The 24139-nt window shown below is 35.1% G+C and overlaps 1 protein-coding gene across 1 annotated transcript in view; it reads right to left on the reverse strand.

Moving 5' to 3' along the window:
- LOC117326583 overlaps positions 1-24139 on the reverse strand; it is a 102131-nt gene that overhangs the window by 23273 nt on the left and 54719 nt on the right. Inside the window, exons 5-12 of the mRNA XM_033883341.1 lie at positions 12550-12651; positions 10599-10711; positions 7630-7694; positions 6335-6489; positions 4396-4647; positions 3494-3850; positions 2970-3086; positions 1478-1492 (exon numbers count right to left, since the gene is read on the reverse strand). Of these exons, the coding sequence (XP_033739232.1) occupies positions 1478-1492; positions 2970-3086; positions 3494-3850; positions 4396-4647; positions 6335-6489; positions 7630-7694; positions 10599-10711; positions 12550-12651 (1176 nt within the window). The remainder of the gene's footprint in view (positions 1-1477; positions 1493-2969; positions 3087-3493; positions 3851-4395; positions 4648-6334; positions 6490-7629; positions 7695-10598; positions 10712-12549; positions 12652-24139) is intronic.

Genomic DNA, 24139 nt, shown 5'->3' on the forward strand with positions numbered 1-24139 from the left:
TAAGGTCATAGAGATATAATTCTGTTAACAGGTACGATAAGAGAGGCAAATAGCGTCTTAACAGTGGAAACACCAGTTTTAAAGATGATCATCTAAATCGCCGTTCACGCTATTTTTTTATGAACATCTTTTTCGCATGTCGACAAAGTACGTTGAATTCCCATGTGTGTGTGAGACTGAACCGTTCTGCTAAATTGCCGCTGACCAAATATATTAACAGTGTGTTGCAATAATGATTTATGATTCTTAACAAAAAAGGATGACAGTTGAAGTCAAATATGTAATGCGTTTTCATGTTTGCTTCTCTGCCTTTTCATTATATGATATACAGGTGGCGTATTAGAACGTTTACTGTAGGTTTTATGCTTTTAAATAGTTCTTTATACCATCAAAGGACATTTTTTCCACAATAAGAGCAAAAAAATTACCCTGCCATTCTGATAACGTTCACACCAATCATCATGAGCAGACATAAACCTGACGGCAGGATCATAAATCCTGATGACCTTTAGACCAAACATCCTGATGATGTTAAGAACAAACATCCTAATAATGTTAAGCTAAAACATCCCGATGATGTAAGAACAAACATCCTGATGCCGTGAAGACTAATCATCCTGATGCCGATAAGATCATAATATCCTTATGAAGTTAAGCCAGGCATCCTGATGACGCCAATGCCGAACACCTTGTTGATGTTTAAATCTGACATAGTAATTAACAACAGACAGCGCTGATGCGTAATAAAGGGGTTACAATCCATTTCAATTATCATGATTTGCCTTTGTTTTATGTATAGTTTATTCATTTTTCCGGTTTTTTCTTGTTCAGTTCGTTTATTGTTTTTGTTTTTGTTTGTTTGTTTTGTTGTTGTTGTTTTTTTTGCGTTTTGCGTTTTGCGTTTACTTTCTTTTTGCGGTATTTTTGATACATTACGTCCTTGCCATTTTCGCAATCGAAAACCGCAAAAATACAGCAATTGTCTAATTTTGAGGTTTGTGATTTACACCATCATCTAAATTCTTGCAATGGAATTTTACAGAGAACATCATAAATCGCCATCTTATAATATATTATCAAACAAACATTTTCAAAGTGCAGACAGATATGTAGTGATACATATGTATAACAAAACTACAATACCGAAAAGAGGGAGCAAAATCCATGTTAGCTACTATCTCTCATTAGAAATTGTATTACAATAATCCTTATTTCTTATCAAATAACAAAATGAACAAATACTCTCAATGTAGTATGTCGTTTCAGTACAAACATATTTGTCCATTTCTTTCATGTATCATTTAATTCTTTTGAATTAGTAAGCTCGTTATTTTCATTTACAATAAGGTATTCTAATGAGAAATAAAAATATGTTAATATCAATATATTTGTACTTCAATCCAGCTATACCCTAGCCGGTGACGAAGATGTGAAGGAGAAGGAAGAAAAGAACGCACCCAAGATTTCAATTACTTACCTGTTTGTAATATCTCTGCACAAATAAAACCAGTAGAGGTTTGAATAATAGATATAAGGTTGTAATTTAAGAACGCCTTAACAACAAATAACCTTCCATATACCGAAATCAACTCGTGACGTCACGATGGCTTTCCCTTCGTCAGCTAAATACCTTACCTACGTCATCCATTCGAATATCGAAACTTATGTTTTATCTTCCAATATCTTATTCAATATTCATATTTAAAACATAAGACTTTCCCTGGACTCCATGTCATTAATACAATAGACTGGCCACCAATTCATTTTTCTCAAATGTTAATAATAAGTAAAGATTAGGAATTCCATATACATTGAAAAAAGACCTACAAATTATTTTTCCTCAAATATCTAAATTAAGCAAAGATAAGAACTAGACATAACTTCCTCTCAAATAGTATTCTCAAATTGGTCTTCAAATTTATGTCTGTCAATATATACCGAAGATATATATTTGACCTCAATAATATTTCCTTTGAAATATATATACGCATATACTAAAAATTCGGCCTTCATAAATACATATACTAGAGAATAGACCTTGAAATTATTCATCCTAAATATATAAATACAGAATATTAAAACTTGAAAAGACTTATTGTCGAATACAACTAATTATTTGACCTTAAATTATTACTTCCTCTCGAATACGTATACGTTAGACACTCCGACATTAACTATTTTATAATAGAATATTTTAGAATCTATCAAACAGACAGCCACGTTGACATGATATTTACGAAAACCAAACAAAGTATTGGTAATACGATAGAGTGTCTATTTTCTCAATTCCAGAAAAGAGATACAAACGAATGAATTTGGCATTTCCAGAAATGTTATCTCCGCATTGGAGATTCATAACAAGGAATATTTCACTCAAGATACTCATAGAAAAAATAAGTTCAAAGGAGTTACAGACGAGTCGCATTCACGATTGTTTAAAGAGCAACTATGTATAAGTACGCCTTCGGCACAAATCGTTTCACTTCCGTTTCGAGATCAACGTACTTTATATCATCTGAATTGGGGGTGATTTTTTTTCATTTGTTATTTTTTTTTATTTGTTTGTTTGTTTTGTTTGTATGTTTGTTTTCGTTTTTGCTTAAAACACTGTATACATCTGGTTAACTCACCTAATCGCTAATACAGTAATATGCAGTGGAAAATCAATAAACTGACAATAATAGCTAACAATATAAAAACACCGTACAAATGTCAACCTCATTAAATAAGAACATACTATGTACGTCATTCTTATTTACCTCGTTAGTTACTGGCTTAACGCCTACACACCCTTGTCTATCTCTGTTTTTCGCCTTAATGACTAAAGATAGTGTTTTTTGTGTCATACAATATTCTCCAGATAAAACCCTTTATTTGCTGTAAATATAAGAAATGAGTGTAAATGGGTTAGATACAAAGCCTACTGGCATTAGCCCCTATCTAGGCGTATCGTGTTAAGCAGTCCTCACCTCCAGTTTCTGTAGGCTCTGCTGGGCAACGCTGCTTGTCAAAATGACCACCTCCTGTGCGTCTCCATTCAACATCAGCCACGTAGGATTTCTCACAAAAGGACGAGGTCGCATTAGCTGTAACAAATTTGACAGTTTATATGTTTATAAAGTTATTTAATGAAATTTATTACATCAAATATAACCGGACACTCAACTTTTCAATTCAAGCGAGATAATTTAGTCAGAAAAAAATAGACTTTGCGTGAATCTGAATACAAGTGTATATTGATACTTATCAAATACACGTTAGATTATGAGCATTTTAAAAACCTGTTTTGAAACAAATCAAACATATCACAAACAGTAAAAATCATTATATTGATTAAAATAAATATATAAACAGTAAAACAATAGACCATGTTTAGACTTTGCGTGAACGTGAATATGTCTCAATGTAAATAAAATTTCAATTTATACAGCTGTAATCATGACATCACGTCAATCAACATATTTGTTGCTGTTAGGACACTGTGACAACCCACCTGGCCACACGTAGACATGCGCAGTGACGTTTACTGAGCCTGCTTTGTTGGTGACACGACATGTGAAAACAGATCCTTGCTGCATGTTTCGTACGAAGAGGCGAATTCCCGTTGGTTTCAGATCCTCTACACGTTTACCATTTTTTCCATTTGGAATCGTATACCCGTTCTCAAACCACTCGTACTGGAACTTATTCTGGGTATCGTCTGGTGACATACAACGTACTGTAACATTGGCCCCTTGACGTACCGATGTGGATAAAGGATCTAGGTCAACTAACGGAAATGTGATGACGTCAATTGAGATAGACTTGTTCTGAACTTCGCCGTAATCTGATGCTTCACATGTGAATTTTCCTGTAAAATAGATTGATCCAAATGTAGATTGTCTTGCAAATTAGTATGTTTATAAAGAAAAATAGACTGTTCTAAAAATAGCCAGTTCTCTATATAGATCGTCCTCAAAATAGATTGTTCTAAAAATAGTTAGTTCTCAATATAGATCGTCCTCAAAATAGACTGTTCTAAAAATAGTTAGTTCTCAATATAGATCGTCCTCAAAATAGACTGTTCTAAAAATAGTTAGTTCTCAATATAGATCGTCCTCAAAATAGATTGTTCTAAAAATAGTTAGTTCTCAATATAGATCGTCCTCAAAATAGATTGTTCTAAAAATAGTTAGTTCTCAATATAGATCGTCCTCAAAATAGATTGTTCTAAAAATAGTTAGTTCTCAATATAGATCGTCCTCAAAATAGATTGTTCTATGAACTGTACTGACAACATAAAGTGTATCTTATGCTTAGCCAATTCAGCTTTCAAGCAATTATTTAGCGAACCGTTCGTTATATATTTTTGTCAATAATACTTTTTGTACGCTGTACGCTTATGTGGCTTTCTACCTTTGTCAAATGGGCTGACTTTGTCTATCCGCATCACAGACCTAATGGTCTCCTCTGTTGTAGAGGGTATCCTAGACTGGAAGGCATCTCGAGTAGACAACTGGGGTTCGAATGGAGCATTATCCTTAAACCACCTGAACTTAAGATTCTTGGATCCTCTCGCTTCACATGACAAAGTTAGATCGTTTCCCTGTATAATGGGGTAGACATCTTTGCCCTTTATCCAACTTGTCACCCGGGCAACATGCAGCTCTGTTAATTATGTATAAATACGTATTTAGTGCATTTTCTACCAGTGTACACTCACTGTTATTCAATGATATAAAACGTCCTCGCTTGTGTGTTCGGCGATCACCTGAATATTTAGCATTAGGGTATGGAATTGATCCGTTCTCTCTCTCTCTCTTTCTTTCTTTCTTTCTTTCTTTTTTTCTTTCTTGAGATAAATCAGTATCAAACAGTGATTGCAATATAATGAACAGTTAGTCGCTATAATGTTTTATGTTATAACTTCTTGCTACGACTGGTATTTTTTTATCCTTACGCGGTGCTTCGTGAAATGCAATGGTGAAGACAACGCGGAAGTTTCGTTGTCGACATTATGGCATACTTGTTGGATATGAAGTTGAATAAGTTTACTATATATTTGACAATATGTAAACGTTACCGATGCTTATTTGTATGCCTGTTTATGTCGTCACAACCCTTTTTCTCATATTGAGAACGCGACATTAACTTGAGCATAATGCAAGAATGAGGAGGTGCTTAACTCTCCGCCAAATCTGCTATTTAGCTTTTCCTCGAATTTGGCTTCATGATTATGATTTCGTTAACTTATCCACATATACAAATACCAAATAATTGAAATAAAATGGTATTAATAAAAATCATGCCGTTACAAAATATCAACTGTGCTATATCTCTAAAACATGACAACACCCCAGACCTATCAGCTGATTTTGTTTCATTAGGGAAGGTAATTTTATATGTAACCACATTTAATGAACGTATAGTTTGAAACATTTAATTTTCTCTTCAGGTACAGAAAACCTTCCTTCATTTGAATTCACGAGCACTGAATCACGAGCAGTGGTATTCTGTGTCTATATTTAGAAGAGTTCATTATGTTACAAAGCCTATTAATGCTATTTTCTCTCGTAACATTAGCTTATGAGCTATGTACATGGGAAAATATGGAAGAATTCTCCATAATGTTGTTTCCGTTTCAATGTAATAAAATACTCTAAAAAGTCGCAAGCTTACAAGATATCGATCATGCCAAATGCTAAGTTTGCAAATGTCAAACATTAAAGGCAAACATATTTTTTACAAGGTCGAGACAACACACATTTTTGTGTGCTTAAGTGTCGGTGAGTGCAGGAAAGACGAGAGACTAAATCCGAACGATTCCCTTATTGCCTATTTGTATACCTTCGCTCTTACATTGTGTGACGGTCTGTTAATGGAAACCATTATACAATGCTGTACAGACATTCAGTTGTTATTTTGAAGTATTCAGACACAAGGTTAGGAATATACTGGATTTTAAATTGACTTGTTATTACCATAAGAACCAACAGGATAGAAGTAATAGTAATATAACATATTAGATGATGCTGGAACAGACATCTAAATGTAAACAATTATATCAGAAAAGAATATGTATATAGACGATAGGCTGTACAACTATATATTGCATTTCCTCAATCATTACATTTCTCTTGATTTTTTTTTGTTTCATTTGTCATCGACTCCTTAGTATTATTTACGCTCTTTGAATCAATGTCTTAAAAAGAACAAATCAGCTGCTATGTAATAAATTTAGTTTTGGCTCTACTATTCTCTCAGTTAAAATTCAAAAGCCTAAAATGTTATGGGTATATCGTAAAATACATTTATAAACATAATAGAAAATACTACAATGATTTACATGATTTACCTGGCTCCAGCAAATAGTGGACATATCTGTCTGCTAAATCTACTGGCCCAATGCTTCCCGTTGTCATGGTACCTTCAAGTATTGGACCTAATTTTGAAGTCTCGTACTTCTCAAAGTAGAAAAAAAACTTGAACTCGATTCCCGTGGTGGTGTTACTGCAATAAAGGGGAATTGAGGTTACTCACGTTCAGTATATAAACTTCTATACAGAAGCAAACTAACTAAAGATTTGGCATTTGTTCGATAGTTCAATGTATCGTTAGTTAATGTAATAATCACTATATAGATGCATCTCCTATAATGTTAAGAAACACCGTCAAACCTGCCTAAGCGACCCCCTGGTTTTAAGCGACTCCCCGACCTCAGCGACCTTTTTTATTCTCTCTTTGCATTTCGCTATATTTTTTACCCTTTTTAAGTGACATCCTTGTATTGTTTACAGCCAAAGCCAGTAGTAGAATAAAAATCGTCGTAAGACCTCGGTAAATTCTATGATATGAATAAAATGATATCTTGCATGAGAGTGATCAGGAAGTTAGTGAGTAATGTTTTCATAATTGCTAGGGTATCAGTTTCTGTAATATGTTCGCTGGTGGCAGGTTTTATAAGGCGCTTTCTCATCATAGGAAGATTTTAACACTAGGACAAAACGTGGAGGATATTTAATTACTAGATGCTGGTGGACCAGCGTGCAAGTTTTCCGATGAATTTAATTTTGGTGAAACGCAAATAAACGTCTAACAGAAGCGAAAAGCCAATGATTTAAAGGACCTTGAAAACATGTTTCATTTGAATTCAAATGAACATGACATGTAACAGGAAATGAGAAAGTAACTGCACTTTGTTACGAATGGTTCAAGGATGTGGTTAATAATGTCACGCCATATCTCCTTAAAACGAAAGCCCTGGAATTTGTGGGGAAAATCGGGAAAACAGAATTTAAAGCTCTAAATAGCTGACTTGAAAGTTTCACCACAAGAAACAGTATTGTTTTCGGTACCAGGCAAAGTATACATGTCTTTTTGTAAAAAAATAATCATTCAATTTTATATAATTCATCTTGCATTGTTGGCTTTCTTTACATGTCTATGATGTTTTATTTCAGCTTATTTCTTTGGATATTGTTGACTTTTATTTCCATTTGTGTGACAGAACTTTCAAATAAAAGTAATTTGTAATTGATTTAACATCTCTTTTAAATTCATAAAGTATCAAACTTGTTGTGATGAATTTACATACATTTCAAGTTAACAGATTATAAAGTTGTTTACATGTTTATTAAGATAATATCACACCTGAAACCGAGAATTCCGAATTTGTCCATTGTATCCAAACCTTGGTTCCATAACTTTGTAAATAGCTGAAAGAAACAAAAACAGACAATTACAAATATGCATCTTGCTGCATCTACAGAGGAGGATATTTAATATTTTAAATAGAAAATGAAGGGATAAATCTTGACATTGCTTATCAAAATAAAGTAAACAAGAGACCCACGGCCTTATCGGTCACCTTAGTTCTTGAAAGAACTGATGGACATTTCGGTTTTAAACTTAAATTGACACATCTGAACTCTATGACCATGAAAGTGAAAAAAAGTTTTATTCATGTGAAAAAGCTTTGTTTGCATTCCTTTCAGAATGCTAGCTGAGTGATTTTATAATCCTTGACTTTTTGGTCGTTGAAAAGAGATTTAAATATTTCACATTTTGACCCTTTTGACCTTGAAAGTATATCCAGGTTATTCATTTTCAGAAGCCTGGTAGCCCTTCATTCTAGCATGATAATGACAAAATTCCATGGCCATAGACCTCTTTGTTACTGGGAAGAAGTCGTTTAAAGCTTTTCGCACACTTGGTGTCCGTGCCTTTGAAAGTATGACAAGTTCATTGAGTTGAATAGCCTGTACATCTCTTTATTCGAACATGCTTCTGGCTCAACATCATGACTCAGGACCTTTTGGTGATTGAGAGGAAGTCAAAAATGAAAATTGTTTACGGACAACGGACTACACAATGTTGTAATCGCTGATACAATTATTTTTTGATTGAAATACTCATCTCGTATTTATAAAAGATTGTATTATGATAAGTGCAATTTAGTTGTGGTCATAATAATCATGCATTGAGCTTGATTTCCGACCTTATGAACTGTCTACTTAATACTCAATACAGGTTCACCTATAGGTTCAAATAAGCTTAATTTTCGAAATTAGTCTGGATGTTATATTTGGTTATGGTGGCCATCTTGGATTTAAGATCCGCAAAAAACATCAACGTTTTGTCAGCAAAGGAACGGGAAGCTTTTCCGAAAGGTATCATAATAGTCTTACTGTTGAGTTTTGATTGGAGAAAAGGATTGTTGAAAAATAATTTGCCTGAGCATTAAATAATGATCCTTCATTGTATCCGAAAACATGTCGATTTTGGGAGCATGACCATTCCAACCATATCTAGCTGAATCACCTTTCATTTAAGATGTGTTTTCCAATATGGTTGTCTTGACGACCGGCCTTTTTCTTTCCACAAAATTGATAGCAATTTATGGAAGTTAGAGCTGGCTTAATCTAAGTAGGATACAAGTACATTTCACTACTAATTATCCGGATATCTTATGACTAAAATAACACGTATAAAGGAAAATCAATATCAGTTTCATTTTGATTTATGTTTACTATCCCCTAAAGAGATTTTTTATACGTACGCGTATTGCAAATAAAAAGACAGTACGCTGATAAAATGAACGTAAATTCAGGGACATTTTTTGATGGATGTGAAAGCAAATGTCACTTCAGATTAAAAAGTGTCCTCTTTCAAAATAAATGACAATGTACTTTTGTAATGATCGCGGTAAGGTTTTTTGGTTCATGCAAAGGAAAACTTAAAAAACAAGATCATTATGAAGCATGAATCACAGCGATTTTAACAGTAATGACTTTTATGTTGGATCACGATCATCAGTCCTATAGTGATTATAATGGAATACTATCATTGTCCTTTGCATCATAGCCCTAATTAGGTATTTCATTAGTGCCAGCCACGTCTCCTTTATTTCTTTTGTAGTGAGTCTCAATAACATACTTGCACTTCTCTAGAAACGAAACAGTTGTATCTTCTTGCAGTTAAATTTAAAGTTGGCTCTTCTCTATGGAATTCTAAAGAACCTCTTTCACAAACAATAGAATTTTGCTGGCGAATCAATGTGACTAAAACAAAATGTAACAAAAATTGACGATCTTTTAGCCGTGTGGCCCCTGGGATTTTTTGAATTTTTCGAACCTATTTCAAGTGTTCCCTCAACGGGTGCTACATAAGAATCTTGTTTTGGTAAAATGGGGTTGTGGGCGAAATTATATTGTTAATGATTGAGGTCGTTCGTATGAATAGTTGTAAATATCTTATAATTCGTCTTTTGAACAATATTTTATTACCTAAGAATGAATTGTGATTAATCAAAATTGACACGGATACATGTATGTTGATCTGTTTAGAAATATATTTATTGAGAGCTCCCAATGATTATAACCAACAGGAGACCACTATACATTCCCCGATGATTACCATGAAATATTAGAAAATAAAAGATTGTTTATTATAACGAACAGCAAATTTCCAAATCGTAAGGTGATGAAAATATCCCTTGAAAATTATATCTATATTAATAATATCATTAATAAGAAACATTATTATAAAAGCATATATATACGTCGTCCTAAGTGAATTTTGTTTAGGTCGATAAAACCATATATCGAACTCATCAAAAGGCCATAATTGTATATCAAAACCTACCTTCCTTCATCCTTTTGCCGATAGGATACAGCTATAAAGCATGCAAATATTTGCATTGCATCAAGACTGTCTTAGAATCTTAGCGAAAGGGCAGTTGATATGTTAAATTTAAATTTCAGAGTGTTGCAAAATCTATTTATCCACTATTTTTAAATGTTGTCGCTGTGTGAAAACGGAAATCGGTAAGATTAAGCATACTTTAAAAGCGCTTAGGCTTAACGAAGGCATTTCATTTGAATCGAACATATCATCTTTAAGACTCGCTTGGATGTTATTCTTTTTCCAGGAATTAATCCTGATTCTGCTGGTAAACATTGTAGACTAAATTATTTCAAAGATACATTGATTAAGCTTTGATGAATTCAGTGTATCTCTTCTTTTTTAAATCTTTTTTCATTTGAGCCTATGCCTTTCAAGTCTCACTAACTATATTTTTTCGACCCCATACAAATGCATCATGTTTGTAGAAAACTTACATCGACATACATCCTTTCTTCTATCCCTTTCACCAACATGTCGACTGATGACGTCATCCAGCTCGAGATAAAATCAGCTGTAGGGTGAATCGAAACTGTCACTCGATATCGCTCTGGAGAATAGATTGTCATTTCACTACATTATAAACACACATTTTCCTATTATCACTGCAATAAACAACATAGCTACGTCATGGATACAAGATAATGGGTTAAGGGATATGTCCTAATAAACGTCTTCATATGAGCATCGTCATAAGCAAGTGTAAAGATAACGTCATTAGCGAGATATATAATGAAAATATAGTTGTAAGTATACAACTAATTGAACATAGCTCTATAACCCAATATCAAAGTAACAATTGGAAAAAATGCTGCAGAAACCATGCGATTGATATATCACGCATTATCATATTTTGTATATGATAATGGTGAAAACGGTTGTGTTGGTTGTTTCCTTGAAATATAGTACATGTGAGGCTCCTCAGTTGAGGTAACTTAACACAACGTGACAAAAAGCGAAGAAATCTTAAAAATATTCCATTGATTACAGAGTTCGTTTTAATTAACATTCATTGATAATTGTCTTTAAATATGTATTACCCTTAGCATTATGAGCAGAACTGGGGCCATCCTAAATCAAAGTCATATGCTATTTACCCAGAAAAGTAACTCCCCAGAGCAACAAAGACGAGATATATCACTACGACAAGAATTAAATCTTACCGATGAGAGTTCATATGAAGGAAATGAGAAAAGTATTGAGCAAGTAATGATATAATGCAGCAAACAGAAAATGACTAGGATGACATTGGGCTGTCTGACTGACCTTCAGCTCAGTCACTAATGGATAGCTAATTTCCAAAGGTAAATAAAATACACGGTATTGATGTTTGTAGTGTAGTGAAGGATACAACACACAGTGCAGGTCCAACTATTTAACTGAGAGGCCCTTGTGACCCGTCGATGGTACGAAAGTTTGATTGCCATCGATAAACAATCTGATATCGGCTTTATTATTTTGTATATACAGGTCGCCATGTATTTTACCACGGCTTTATGAGTGTTGACTTGATGTTTAATAAAGAACTACAAATTAAAAAATATCTAAATGTTGTTTTTTTTAAATAAGAGAAGCTTTTTGACGTAAACATCCATTTTGTCTTATACCCTGATTCTAAAAATTGATAACATTTTTTGTTTTTTGTTTTTTATTTTCTCAAAAAGTCAGTCTGACTGACTTAACCCGTAGAGAAACATTTTAAAAATGAAGATTGAGGCCCTGAAAAACAAAACCTTCTGGTTGAAAAACATTCTGCAATGACGACGCATCTAAAGTCTAATATTCAAAGTAGATAATCGAACCCCTGCTATTCGTAGTCATCCTTATTTACTTGAATTAATTAATAGCAATGGTCATGTCACGTGGTCATGTGACGTTGATCCCGTGTGTCCTATCCACCAAATACATAACATCGAAATCCTGACTGATTCGCGTTGGAGCGTATAGATATACCATACTGTCTTTATGTGAATTGATCGTTCGTTCTTTCCCGGGTTCTATTGCTGCGAGCTATCTTTAGAAAGCCACAAACAATGGCAAGTTTCGTAATTGAACGGCGGAAGACATTAAGTTCATGTATCCGTCTCCGTTCTTGCCTCGAAATTAATCCCTTGGAAAAGATTATACTACATTTGTACCTGAGATCTGCAAAATGGAAAACTGTCGTAATTCAATCGCTGGAATAAGTCATTTAAGTTCGTTCCTCTCTCAGAATGAATCCCTTCGAAGTGATTATACAACCTGAGGACAAAAAGCTTGTTTCCTGGCTTTCCCCTCACAAATACGGAGGTATGATCTTAGATACTGAATTGAATGTAATCAAAAACATAGCCTATTATCGTTACACAAACGATCTAATTGTTCATTCGAATAGAGGATTGGACTTACCTATATGTTTACACGTTCGGTTGTCGTTGTTTAATCGGAATCCTTCCCAGCAGGAACATTTGTCGTTAATACAAGTTTGTTCACAATCTAGGATCTTGCATCCTGAAACAAAATTTACAATCACTGTCCATTTATTGATTCATATTAATGTCTATCTATGGTTAAACTCGTATACTGTTATCTACAAATATAAGTAATTTGTTCAATGATTATTTGATAACTTGTTAAAACAAAGTGCATTGATCGGTAGGTTTCTCACGAATTTACATCGCCTTAGCATCAATGACGACTCCTAGAAACTCGAAACAGCAGTATAAAGTCAGCGGGCTGAGGTTAGCAGCGGATTCGTTGTTCGTTATTCGAATCCCCAATCACATATAATAAGAAAAATACTTATATGTAACTGAAACCCCAATCCACTGCTGCAGCTGATTTGTTATTTGAATCCAATCGTCAAAATGTCAATAAATAGCTGCCGGCAGCGGATTCGTTATTCGAATCCCCAATCCGCTGCCATTCGTTATTCGAATCCCCAATAACGAATAACGAATCCGCTGCTAACCTCGGCCCGCGTATAAAGTCCCTAGCAATCCTGACGAGACCTAGAAGGACGACACAATTGTATGATGTCCCTAAAATCACTGACGAGTCCGACATAGACGAAACAACCGTATGATGTCGCCAGCAACCCTGACGACACCTAGAAGAATGGAACAGCTTTATGATGTCCCTAGCAACCCTTACGAAACCCAGATTGACGATATCGCTGTATGTTGTTCCTAACATCACTGACGAGTCCGACAAGGACGAAACAACTGTATGATATCACCAACAACCCCGACGGCACCCAGAAGGGATTAAACAGCTGTATGGAGTCCCTAGCAACCCTGATGAGTTCTAGAGGGATGAAATTGCTGCATGACGTCAATAGCAACCCTGACAACACAGTTATTTGGAGTCCCTAGCAACCTTCATGAGACATAGAAGGACGATCCAGCTGGATGATGTCCCTAACAACAACGACGAGTCCAACAAGGACGAAACTGTATGACGTCCCTAGCAATCGTTGAAGACCTAGAAGGATTACACAGCTGTATGGTGTCCCTAACAGCATTGAGGAGTCCTAGAAAGATTAAACAGTGTATGATGTCCCTAGCAACCCTGACGAGTCCTAGAAGGATGCTAAATATCAAAATAATGCCATATAAATTGATGCTAACACATTTATCAATATTGTCTGTAGGTCTGCAAAGACATTATTTGCAACTACGTTTCACACAATGTTGAAATAGTGCTACCGATTTAGAAATAACAAAAATAAACACAAAAACAACACAAAACAAAACAATACCTTAATATCTACGTAATCATGTTAATGTAACACTCCACATTGGTCTCGTGAAACTATTTTTTTCAAAAGAAAATGCGTTCAATCACAATCGGTCCAGTTACATAAAGAGCCTCACCAGTATTTGAATGAGTACAGTATCACCACTATTTTGTTTCAAAGAACCGTAAAAGAACTTCATTCCATAGTCTGCAATTCTTTCATAGAAACGGGTTTTGATTTACAATTGTAATCACTAACGCCACCTATGTATTTAACGTACTTTACCTTGTTCTCTTACAGCAGTCTCAGTGTAAATGTCATTAACTAATTTAGCACCGACTTCAGTTTTCATTTCGAATAGGTATGTTAATGTGTATTGTGGTTTCTGATGACGTTTTTTTTTTTATATAAAATGTAGAATTGGGTAATCCATCCTTCTATAAAGGGAGTATGAAGGGCAATAAGATTTCTCGCAGCGTCAAACGATATAAAATTAATGTTTGAAGAACTGACTGTAATGGAGTATCGAGGGTCATATGACGTCTGGCAGAATTGAAGCAATACATAACTTATATTTGAACTGCAAAAGGCTATCATATAAATAAATCAAGAAAGAACAAATGGCAAAGAGGACCTGCCACCTGGACAATTCAGTAATCACAGAAAAGCAATTATAGTGATAATAGGAACATTGAATAATTTTGAAGTCCGAATTCCGAAACTTTCGAAATCTTGGCTTTTGATTGCATTAAATTGCATTACGTCCAAGGATGATTCAATGCGTACACATATCTTTCTTCAAAGTTTGTCACTGACCGTATTCGGTTAAAATACCTTTTTCACAAATAAAAAATGCTATTTACTTTCCCTATAGAGCCTTACCTCCTAACTTTGAGTATGATAGTCCAATTCCGTTATCTGTAGGAGTAGGAAAATCTTGAATATTTACCTCTCTCTATCTCATATATCAAGATCATTCAGCTGAATATCACTGTCCTAGATTGCTTACCATGCATCACAGCATACCACTGGCCACCTAACCCTTTTGAGTTTTCAGAGGAACTTGTTTATTTTGTTTGTATTAAATTTGAACTATGTGACCTTGGATTTAAGCAATGATCATTCTTTTACACCAATCGGGTAGCTCTTCATCCAAGAAATTTACTAAACAGAAGGTTTCTGGGTCTCATGCTTATTAAGAAGTTATTGGATGTAGGTCGAGTCATTCATTTGGACCAATTTAATATCACTTCAGTCCACCATGCCACAGGCCCTATTGAATATTGGGATGACGTTGTTGAAAGATTTTAGCACATTAGACACCTGTGACATTGAATGTAGGTCAAGGTTATTCATTTGAACAAACATTATAACAATTTACACAAGAATACCATTAGACCTATATCAGGTCCCGGGGCCTCTTGGATACTGATAAAAAGTTATTTTAATATTTTAATACGTTTGACCCCTGTAACATTGAAAGTAGGACAACAAACTTGGTATCCCTTCACTCTAACATACATAGACCTAATACAATGTCTCTGTGCCTTTTGGTTATTGAGAAGAAGTCGCTTAATCATCCATTATTTTTCTATTTGACCCTTGTGATCTTGAATAAACTTGGTAGTTCATGATTCAATTATGCTACATGCCAAATAACAGGTCCCTGTGCCTCTATCTGCAGACGTATAAAGGTCAAGGTCATTCATTTAAAAAAAATTGCAGCCCATCACCCAAGCATGCAAATCTTTTCAATAAAAAATTGACCACGGACAAGGTGGGCTTGAAATGCATCAATGGAATTAAGGATTTGACAAATAATACAATCATAATCATTCCTACTGAATATGCATATCCGTTTTAACATAACCCTTCTCAGTTTGACCCTGTAGGATATATCCTCCGTTTACGCAACATTGCTTCTCCTTTACATAATAACGTTCCAGTTATATACATGTTGATTCAACTCTCTTGATCCGAATACACGATGGCATTAGCTCAATGGACCGTTGAACTATGAATAAGAACAGCCGAAACATAAAATACAAGTGGGTCTACGTACAATTTATAAGAAATAATAAATGGGCTGCTCTGGAAGGTAAATGAGTGTTCGCAAAGCTACATCTGTCACAATACTGTATATTAATCTTACACAATGTCGTAATTAAATGGTGACGAGCAATGAAATGTCAACTATGTAAATCACTGACGGCCGTGATATTGAATCATATTGTGTTTAGGAATATAGTACTAAAAGGCGAATCCAGGTTCACAGTTGGCCTTGATGAGGAAATAGAGTTCTTTTGTTACGATTTGCCTCGTGTTTTTAAAGGTGCCAATATCGTATGTCTTTTGATTAACCTTTTTCTTAGCTTGTTGCACACACTGTTTGTGGACTACGATTTAAAACAATAAATAACATCATAGCCAAGAAATATATCCATATGCTATTCCTTCCTCAGAAAAGTTTGAAATTGATTAATTAATAGTGATTAAGGTTATTGCCCCTCATTAAATTTTTTACTTTCTTTGCTATCTACACTGCGCTTCCTCTATCACCTTCTAGGTATCAACACTTAAGGCCCTTAACATCACTGCCGATCAAAAGAAGGACGACACAGCTGTATAATGCGGTTTCATTAAGGTTTGTGTACAAATCATCCAATCGTCTAAATCTTATTAGATGTTTGGAATATTCCCATGTGATTTAGTTGAGAATTTTTATCGTCTTCATAATCGTCAGAAACGACTGAACTGGGATGTCTGTCTTTACCTTTCTTTGTAAGCAACCTTTATGATCTTGGCGATGACACCTATGAGAAAGCTTCACTACATGAATATAAGTGAAATCAAAGTACTGGAAGTACTGTAAACGAACATTATTGTTTAATGCAAAATCAGTAATCTTCTAAGTTTAAAGTCGATAAATTTACTGATATTGGTTTAGGAATTAATTGCAAATTATTTGAAATGTTTGCAGCTGTTCTGATATGATTGAACACATGCATATTTCTGTAAGGTCCTGATTGAAATTGGAAGTTTATTGATCTATCTTGGATGGATGAAAATAAAATATGTCTTCTTTCTTTCGGGAAGCCATCATCAGTTATAATACAGCCAGGACTCTGTGACCTTATTGATGCCAACTTCTAATATGCACTAAATTTAGGCTAGTTCCATCGTTAGTTTAGCATATTTCAACTTAATATGATGAAACACACATAAAGAACTACTGAAAACCAAAACCAGAGCTACTAATCAAGGCCCGGATTAGGAATGTATCCTATTGAAACTGTACTCAAGCATGTATGGTACTTCAAAACAAAAAACTTGACTCCTTTTGTTCAGGAATCATTTGATGTTAATAAATCTTTATATGAGAAGATATACTTCTGGTATAATTACAGCATTGTACACAATGTGATAAAGAATAACAACCATATAAAGACTATCTTCATCAAATAATTCAGCAAACAGGAAAAGAAAACTTCAAGCTTCATTTTCAACTTCAAACTGATAAAGGTTACAGTCCATTCGATGGGATGACACATTCCCTATTTATTGTCCCTTTCCAATGTTGACCATCCAATCATAGTGAACCACACACAGTTCAGCAATGTAATTGCACAAATCACATCCTTTATGTGGAGAGAACAGTTTTCGGGGTGTTATAAGATTCCATAACTGTATGCAAATTTGTGAATCATTCCATATCTATATCTATATATATACCGTTCGTGTATATATTTAGACATATCAAAATTGGAATGACACAGGAGATTTGCAAGTTTAAGTTCACCATCAGTCATGGGAGGTTTACGTAAAATGTTATATTTACCGGGGTAATTAGTAATTTTGATTATATATTTATCAAGCTTTATTCTGTACTTTCTACCAGTGCTTATATTAGAGAATGGACACAATTATATGTTCTCCAATGTCAAAATTAACCATATGTAAAATATTAGGGGTTTATTTGACCGAGACGTATTTAAAATGTTTGTAATCATTCGCCATTCGAGGCCTGATTGCCGTCATATTTTAATTACCAAAATGGACCTGAAAGCAATATTTTAAAAAAGAGAATGATCTGTGACTTGAATATTTCATAAAAATAATTTAATACATCGTTTATTCACTTCATTCAGATCTTCAGACACCAAATAATTTGTGAAGTCATATATAGAAATATATGAACCATTTTGTTATTGATTAATAGTTCACACAAGTAAGCACTAGATGTAAGCAGTAAGTATATGTACCGCTATCTACTGGCATGACTTTGAGTACAGTAGACTACACTCGCTTTGTGGATATTGACAGGATAACATATATTTACATACTAATTCAATTTTAGAATTGTAACTGAAATCTTGTAACAGCATGGCACAAATAGTCATCTGAACATTTGTTGTATATTGAAAAAATATTTAAGGTAAATATTAACTCATTTGCTTGACTTAAATTTTCAGTTTATCAATTCATCGATTACTCTGTGTTTGAAGTATGGTGTAGTGAGAATTTCAAGTCTTGATTATGACTTGATGAAAATTCTAAATTAACAAATTATTAAAATGAATTTCTTTGAAAAATAACACAAGTTCCACAGCAATATTATATAGAGTATCAATCACAATATATCAGAAGTTATCAAACTACAGATAACAATTAACGAATGAATATCAAATTAAGTGAATATCACAAGTATTTTTGCATTTGTTTTTAGATAATCCGGATTTCCGTCTTTAAAAAAAAAATACCTAGTAGACGTAGTGCATAGTAAACGTAGCCATGTAACAGCTGATTTTAATCAGATATAACTTAACATGAACTTAACACCGTCACAGAAGTTCGTCGCAATCGAAAATTTGGTCGTGAATTCTGTATTTTGCAAATTATTTCAAAATACTTTCAGGTAAAAGAAAACAAAAATTCTCGTAAAAATATCGATTTTGGGTCGACTATCGGCCATTTCGGTAATTCAACTCCAACGACAATCGGGCCGCGATTCGCAAATGAATAATTAATTTAAAATTCGGTCAAATAAACCTCTAATATTTTATATATGATACAATCAGGCATTGCAGAACATATATTTTGGTCAATCCTCTGAAAATAATGCCAATTTATATTATAATTAAGCCCGATTTTTCTTCGTTTCGGTATTTCCAAGTCTGCTTCACGTGTGGTCCGTTTCAGTAAATATTCTCGTCTTTGCCGAAATAAAAACAAGCTATATAATTGTTCATTTTAAACATGACAACAACTGCCAACCACACGTATCCAAAAATGTTATTGTTGATATCATCTGAATATTGCCGTAGTTATCTGTCACTTCGATTGTAAACCCCATGCCAAAGTGAAGGAAGAATCGACCAATCAAATTGGTTTGTTTTTGATTTCCGTAAATCTTGCAGTTACCTCCCTTACAACAGTAAATACGTTCCAAGTATCGCCTACAACAAGCAATCCCGTGCACATAGCAAGATATTATCATTTGCATTTGATTTATTGGGTCATTTTCGTCAAAGGAAAATGGTATATGGAAATCGATGACAATTTTAACGCTATGACCAGTCACCCTGACCACAAATGCCACCTAATTGTAAGCCTATACATATGTACAGTTCTTTCTCGCAAACACGTACAGTAACTACAGTATAGTATGATACAATGTATCGTCTCGTATGCCGTCATTGATATATTTCTTTCTCTAAATTATAGAAATACACACCTAGTTGATAATGATGTAACATTGTAGAATATATATATTACACATTTAAGTAAATCGCGGACAAATTTGCAGACCTATGCTATAATGTCAGCCGTTTTGGAAAGAACACGGAAGAGCAAAACTTTCTAAACATCCGGAGACGAATGCGCCTGCGCAATAGTTGTTTACATAAATATATTGACCTGGACCGGAGTTATTCGCAAAGTTCAGGTTCATTTAGTCTTCTCATTTCGCTAGCGTAATGCATTTCTCAAATCGTATGCATCTTGAAAACACCTACTGTATACATTTCAACCTTTTCGGTAAAACTACTATATAAAACGAAGATGTTTTTGCAAGTAAGTTATTTGAAGCGTAAGGCAATGGGGGCAGCCATATTTCATTGAAACAGACAGTAGATGGCGTATTGGTGAATGTGGCTACCATATATGGTTATATTTCTCAGTCCAGTTCTTGATCACAATAACCGAACATTAATGTTCGTTTAAAAATCGTCCTTGTGAAAAAGGCTCGTGGCATAATGAAGCAGTATAGATACGAGGATAACCATTATTTATCCCAGTGTAATTATAATTGAAAGAAAATGATGGCACGTGAATGTACCCGAGATGAGATTTAAGTGAATAAAATTGTCCTTAAAATGATCTGATCAATGAGGTACGGTTCTTTATTGACATTAAATGCACGGTTAAGATTGACCTTGGGATGTTGAAAAAAGAACCAGCTAACATCTACTTTGGAAATAGGTAATTTGGGCCTTGCGTAATACACGTGCATATAACACTTCATCATTTTGACTTTTATGCTCTGTCTCATAAGCATAACGTTACACTAGCAGTTTTTGTCAATTATTGTTGGAAGTGTGTAAACCTGCCGGGACGTATGGGAACACAACAATAGCTTTGCATATGCTGAAGGGTATTAACATCCAGAGCGACGATTTGTTTCAAGGCAACAGCTGTCGTTAGCTACCTAAATGGTCTCTACGGTGAATGTAATGAGTCAACTTGTCTAAATATACCAAAGTATCAGCAGTCATTGGCTATTCAAATACATCAATCACAAAAAAATTAGCAAGTAAGTCCATTTGCCTTGAGACATGCATTGATAGGGTACAATAAAGGGCAAGATTTCCATCAATTTTCGGATGTGAGGATGAGCTGTGAAGGAAAGCACATAACAAGGCTAGTCTCAGCAATTATAACAATACTCCCAAATCTAGAAAATTTGGCTTATAATCGTACTTTATTATTAAAGATTTCTTGATTTATTCCGAGACCATTGTTTTAAAAGGGATTTCTTCTGTTGCCTAAATTCGATGTTCCAACTTAAAGAGCATCATACCTAAACAGATAACGTAACCAGATAATAGATAATATTAAATAATTATTATTATTCTATGTATTTCACAAAGCTTCAAATGCCAATTTGGTGAATAAAGACGTATTCCTAATCACATCAGGCTTCATCGTCCTGCATATTACAACTGATATATCAACAAAGTATGACAGATTGTATGGTATTAATACAAGTTATTATTACTGAATAACTTGGGTTATTTAATCGAACAACATTTGCTTATTCGTTTTGAACAGTATAATTAACTAATTGATTTGTTGGTAATTCGAGTTACTTCCCTTGTACCAGTCACTTACACCGTTGACCTTTTGTTTTGCACCGGAAGTGACCTTTCGGTTCATATCGTCGCGGTGTAAAAGAAATAGAAAGAAGTAGAAGAGAATTTGAGATTGGCTGATATCCATAATCGACAAACATCGTCTTTCCTGTCGTTCAATATTTGCCGTTATTTGTTGCGTCGGATGGTAATTTAAGGTAGCTGGCATGCCTCCTTCCAGGAAAAGGAAGTCTAATAGCCCATATGCGCGGGCAGCACGAGGGGGTTTTACACAAAACAGAGCAGACAGAGGTCACTCGACGCCGGATCTTGATGTCCAGGAAGAGGTACAGGATGAGGTCCAGGAGCCTGAGGTGCCCCAGGGGATCAGTGTACAAGTGTCCCATTCACTGCCAGTCAGCCAGACAGTCTCTGCTCCAGGTATGCCTTCCCCATTGATCAGTGTTGGGGACACAGTGGGGGCTCACGTCGCACAGGCAACGAGGGACAAGATATGGGGGGCTGAGTTCATAAACTTGGCTTTACTGCTCGAGACTAGTCAAGAGTCCATTAATACTCAGACCATTAGCCTAGTTGATGGTGCCTTTGTTGTCAAGCCAAAAGGTACAAAGCATCGTATTGACACAATTGAAGCATAGACAGATGCCTTCATTATTTTCAGTGCGATTTTTACCCTGAGACACGATAGGGGTCAGGAATTGTTAAAATACATGTCTATTGTCGGGTTGGCAGCTAAATCCTTTAAGGGAATGGGGTGGAAAACCTACGATGAGCAATTCCGTGTTCGTCAAGCTCGGCAGCCTGATAGGTCATGGGCTGTTGTCGACGGGGAATTATGGTTAACATGTTTGTCTACAGCCATGTCTAAGGCCGGAGATAACTCGTCACAAAATAGAAATACTTTCGCTAGAGGTTGTTGTTATGAGTTCAACTTTAAAGGGTCATGCCAAAGGGCAGGTTGCGGATATGCACACAGATGCCTACAATGTGGAGGGTCGCATTCCAAGATATCTTGCTTTCGCGGGCAAAGCCAGGGTCTACGGGGTCAAGTTGGCTCATATAATCATAGAATGCCTTCACCACATAACGGGGTAAAGCCGAGTCAGAACGGTAATCCTGGTCAGTCCAATTTTCGTCCCCAAACCGCACCTTACAATAGATACCATTACAACAAGGATATGGGAGCTAGGAAAAACTCCGATCAACAAACCAGTGCTCAATATTTATCTAGACACATACCCAAATAAAGTTGTGGCTGAGGCCTTGAAGGAAGGTTTTGATAGTGGTTTCAGGCTTCATTACTATGGTCCAAGATACCCAAGAGAGTCAAAAAAATTTGTGTTCAGCTGTACAAAATCATGATATTCTCGTTAAAAAATTACAGAACGAGGTGGAAGCTGGTAGAATGATGGGCCCCTTTAAAAGCAAACCAATTTCAAATCTTGGGGTTTCACCAGTAGGTTTAGTTCCCAAAAAAACTGGGGGTTGGAGGCTAATTCAAAACCTGTCATATCCTAATTTGGACAGTGTAAATGATTTCATTGACGAGTCTCTTACTTCAGTGCATTACACCTCATTCGATCAGGCAATGATAATGGTTCAAAAGCTCGGTAAAGGGGCCTTGTTAGGAAAAAAAGATATCAAATCAGCGTTTCGTTTACTTCCAATTTCACCGGGAGATTTTGATTTATTAGGAATAAAAGTAGATGAAGATTATTATGTTGACAAGTGCTTACCCATGGGCTGTAGTATTTCTTGTGCTGCTTTTGAAAAGTTTTCAACTTTTCTAGAGTGGTTAGTTCGTAGCGAATGTAACAGCAATTCCATTGAACATTATTTAGATGATTTTCTATTTGGGGGCAAGGCTGTTGATATTGCTTGTAAACGAGCCATGGACAGTTTCGATAATATTTGTCACAAATTAGGTGTACCTGTTGCGGATGAGAAAACTGAAGGCCCAGTCACTTGTTTAGTGTTCCTAGGTTTAGAAATAGACACAGTTGAGCAAGTTGTTAGAGTACCAAGAGACAAGGTTCAGGAGTTGTCATTGATATTAAAAGACTTGGTTCATAAATCCAAGATTCAATTAAAAGACTTACAAAGTTTGTTAGGAAAATTAGCTTTTTGTGTCAAAGCTATGCCAGGTGCAAGAGCATTTTCTAGGAGATTGTACGGACTGCTAGCTGGAGCTTCAAGGACACACCACTTTATTCGTTTGACAAAAAAAACCAAAGAGGACATTAAAGTTTGGCTCGAGTTTTTTCAGAATTTTAATGGTACATTTCATTTCTTTGATCAGGACTGGATCTCTAGCACCGAATTAGAGCTGTTCACTGATAGTGCAGGTAACATTGAATTATGTTGTGGTGCTATTTTTGGAAAGCATTGGTTTGTGTTCAAGTGGCCAAGTAGTTGGCATGGTTTGCCAGTCCTGAGAGACATTACATTTTTGGAGTTGATTCCAATAGTTATAGCACTCTATACATGGCAGAGGGAGTTCTGTAATACAAAGATTTTGCTGTATTGTGATAATCAGGCATTAGTGGAGATACTCAATAGTTCAACCTCTCGTTCAGAGAATGTTATGTCCCTCATTCGTCCTTTGGTTTTGCATTGTTTGAAAAGTAATATCCAGATCAAAGCTAGACACGTAAGAGGCGCAGACAACTCAATTGCTGATGCTTTATCACGTTTTCAGTGGTCCAGTTTCAGAGAATTGGCTCCAGAGGCCGATCAACACCCCACAGTTATCCCCCAGGCATTTTGGAGGAGTTTCGGAGCAAGTTTGATGACTTAATCTCTGCATCTATTTCTCAAAATACAGCCCAAGCCTATCAAACAGGTTTGAATATGTTTGAAATTTTTGTAATAGAGAGTGACCTTCCAAGGA

Source organism: Pecten maximus, chromosome 4, assembly GCF_902652985.1.
Source record: "Pecten maximus chromosome 4, xPecMax1.1, whole genome shotgun sequence".
Lineage (NCBI taxonomy): Eukaryota > Metazoa > Mollusca > Bivalvia > Pectinida > Pectinidae > Pecten > Pecten maximus.